The sequence below is a fragment of the Acipenser ruthenus genome, chromosome 13, assembly GCF_902713425.1.
Source record: "Acipenser ruthenus chromosome 13, fAciRut3.2 maternal haplotype, whole genome shotgun sequence".
In the NCBI taxonomy this organism is placed as follows: domain Eukaryota; kingdom Metazoa; phylum Chordata; class Actinopteri; order Acipenseriformes; family Acipenseridae; genus Acipenser; species Acipenser ruthenus.
In genome coordinates, this window is record NC_081201.1 from 26,583,177 (window position 1) to 26,586,182 (window position 3,006).

The 3,006-nt window shown below is 36.5% G+C and overlaps 1 protein-coding gene across 1 annotated transcript; it reads right to left on the reverse strand.

Moving 5' to 3' along the window:
• Positions 1–719: 719 nt before the first annotated feature.
• Positions 720–2,798, reverse strand: dkk1b (dickkopf WNT signaling pathway inhibitor 1b). Its single transcript, XM_034029795.2, has 4 exons — positions 2,409–2,798; positions 1,886–2,027; positions 1,486–1,635; positions 720–1,376 (listed from the first exon to the last, which is right to left on the reverse strand). Exons 1-4 carry the CDS (start codon positions 2,610–2,612, stop codon positions 1,126–1,128), a joined length of 747 nt encoding a protein of 248 aa, XP_033885686.1. The 5' UTR covers positions 2,613–2,798; the 3' UTR covers positions 720–1,125.
• Positions 2,799–3,006: the final 208 nt, after the last annotated feature.

The window sequence follows — 3,006 nt, forward strand, 5'->3', positions numbered from 1 at the left end:
TTATAAATTTGGAAATCCTCATCCCTCATTAGAATTTTAAACTAGAAGATGTTTTTTAACCCAAATGAAGTAGACTTTTCCCTTAACCTCTAGAACTCAAATAGTATAATGTGTTGTGTAACATCTTTATATATTAATTCACTAAAAACAGCTATAAGGTGTGTGGCTTTGTTTTTTGTGTGACTAATGTTTATTATCAACACAGAAGGGTGAGATTTCCACAAAAGTCTTTCCCAGTAGCCTCTGGCTTCTACTTTCAGGATAATTAGCTTGGTAGCAGAAATTTGAGATTTTGGGAGCCAAGTTCCCATATGCTTATTCATATGGCTCCTCAAGGATAAAGGGAATGATGTTTCAGTATCTGTGAGAGAAAGTGCATAGTGAGCTTTTCACCTGAATTGATAATGAATGCTACTACTATAAATAGCTCTATAACTTGCCATGTGATGTCAAAAAATATCTTATGTCAAGATTCAAATATGTGATAACCAGGATTATTGCAAACAAGTAGCTGTATCTACTAATGCATGGGAAAGGATTGCTTAGAAAACTAAAATATTTATTCAGTCTTATCAAGCCAATGAGCAGCACTTTCAAAACCAAAAAAAAAAAGTTTGTCAGTCTACCAAACCACACATTTAGGTACAACCATTAGATTTTATGTTATCTTAAACACCCCTGAATGTTTTACTTTTATAAGGAAACACACTTAAATAAAATATTTTTTGTATTTGTTTATTTCAAATAAAAATAGAGACATTTTATATCAGGCTCTGAATAACAATATAATAAACATTTATTGTGTACAAATTTACACTATGAGAAACCATGCAGCACCTTTGTTTAAAATTCTTGTTTGCATTTTAAAATAATTAGAGTATAAGTGCCACACTGAATATTTACAACACAGTAATTTACTGCAATTATCATGAAGGGTTAGTTCCATAAAAGAGGAACAATCAAGGCTACTCTGGTCCTCTAAAGAAAGAAATCAGAGTATGTTTATGTAAACTCTTAAAATTGCAATCTTTCAATGCTCAGACAAACTGAAGAATCAGTCCATACAATGTTGTAAGATATTACAATAATAGTCCTCTTTGATTTCAGTCATTTTAGAAGACATGATCAGTGCCTTTGGCAGGTGTGGAGTCTTGATGACTTGCTAAGATGTTCTCCCTTCTGTGTTCTGCATGCCAAGCCATCTCCACAGTCACAGCGCTGGAATATCTCCAAGCCATGAGTTCCTTTCCTTTTGTGTTTGGTGCACACTTGCCCTTCTTTAAGCACTGGCTTGCAGATCTTGGACCAAAAGTGACGAGCACAGCATAGTCCTTCTGAACAGTCTGAGGATCTGAGGCATACATCGCCTTCCTGACCTGGAAGACCAAAGACAATCAGGTTGGTTAGTTAAAATAAATACAACATAAAATGGGATGGTACAACCATTCAATCTGCCAATAAAGGATATACAGTTGCCATATGTACCTTTATCAGAGTGAGGTTTTGTAGGCATGGTGGTTCTCCTTGGATGAGGATCCATTGTGAAATGATGGTCTTCATGAGCAAAGCTTTCAATGATGGTCTCCTCAATTTCAGCATGATGACCTGCCTCTCCTTCATTGGGCAAGCACAAACCTAAAAGAACAATGACAAAAAAAAAAAGTTAGCTGTCAGGTGCTTTCAAAATATAATTAGGCAGTACATTTTGATAGGTTCACCTTGGTATAAAAAAGCTGGATTAAACACTGTAAAAGCTACTCAAATAAATAAAATGATAACTTAATCTCAACACTATGCAGCCACTGTGTATATTAAAGAATTAGGATGTCCAGTCGTTTCAAAGAGCCGCCTTTAATTGATTAAATATGTTAAAACTCGTACTCACCATTACTGCAGTGGTTGCCAGGACAGCACATAGCGTCTCGGAGGCAGCGCTTCCTACGTTTCCTGCAAGAGAGACAGACGCCTCGAGATCCGTAGCAGAACTCCCCATCTGCACAGTTCTGGTCTTCTACACAGTAAAAGTGCTATAAGAAAAAAAATGGGAAAAAAACAGAGGCAAGGTTAGAAAAGATTTAAAATCGAAGAATTTGATTTAAACGAAAAAAAGTCTGCTTATCAGTAATCCAAACCAATACCGTGTTCAGGATTTCGATTAAGAAAGTTATTTATATATTATACTAAAACACATTATTTATGAAAAAGTTTTGGATTTTAAATACTATGTTGTCTGTTGCTTTAAAGGCAACATTCTGTTATCGGAATACTAGTACGCTTTCTATAAACAGCCCATTCAATAGCGGATGCTTCCTTTTTCTGACACTTCCAGTTTATCACATTTATTATGTATTTTGCGAGACCATTTACTGTTTGAACATACACGGTACTTGGAAACATAAGTGACATACCTGGTAGGTATCAATTGCCTGGTTCTGGCTGCCGCTGTCATATTCTATCGCGTCCGGGGTTGCACTGACCGGGTGACTGGGATTCAGCGCTCCATCTGAAAGATTCTTAATGGAATTCGAGTTGGAAAGACCGGATCCAGCATCCAAGTAACAAGACAGGACGATGGAGACAGCTACAAGTACACGTCCCGTTTTCAGATACATATTTGAGCTATAAGTTAATAGATGCTATCTGTCAAAAAAATAAATAAATACTATTTAAACCCCCTTTCAAGTGTAGTTGTAGCGGTAGTCCTTTTAAAATGTGTTGTTTGACTCGGGGTAAAGTTGAAGGAAAATACAACTAAAATGTTTGTTCCTTGTCGTTTTTCTGCAGATCCAGCCGTCCTAGTGCTGAATTTATACATGTGGAGTTGTTTGCAAACCCGCCCCTAGCTATGTATAACAAAGGCAGGGATGGAATTTCAAAGAGATTTGGTTTATGACGCTTCACACAGAAACTAACCGTATTGGACAGGCGATGTTGTCCCAGGATTTCACAATATTGTTTGTATGTAATTATCAACGAATTTCCATCACGCTGGCAGAAGCATCTGTA

Bases quoted from the DNA above. Each gene is read 5' to 3' on its own strand.
- dkk1b (XM_034029795.2), bottom strand. From the start codon at position 2,612: ATGTATCTGAAAACGGGACGTGTACTTGTAGCTGTCTCCATCGTCCTG. The intron at 1,636-1,885 runs GTGAGTACGAGT...TTGTTCTTTTAG, and splicing joins TGGCAACCACTGCAGTAATG to GTTTGTGCTTGCCCAATGAA. The intron at 1,377-1,485 runs GTACATATGGCA...TTGGTCTTCCAG, and splicing joins AAAACCTCACTCTGATAAAG to GTCAGGAAGGCGATGTATGC.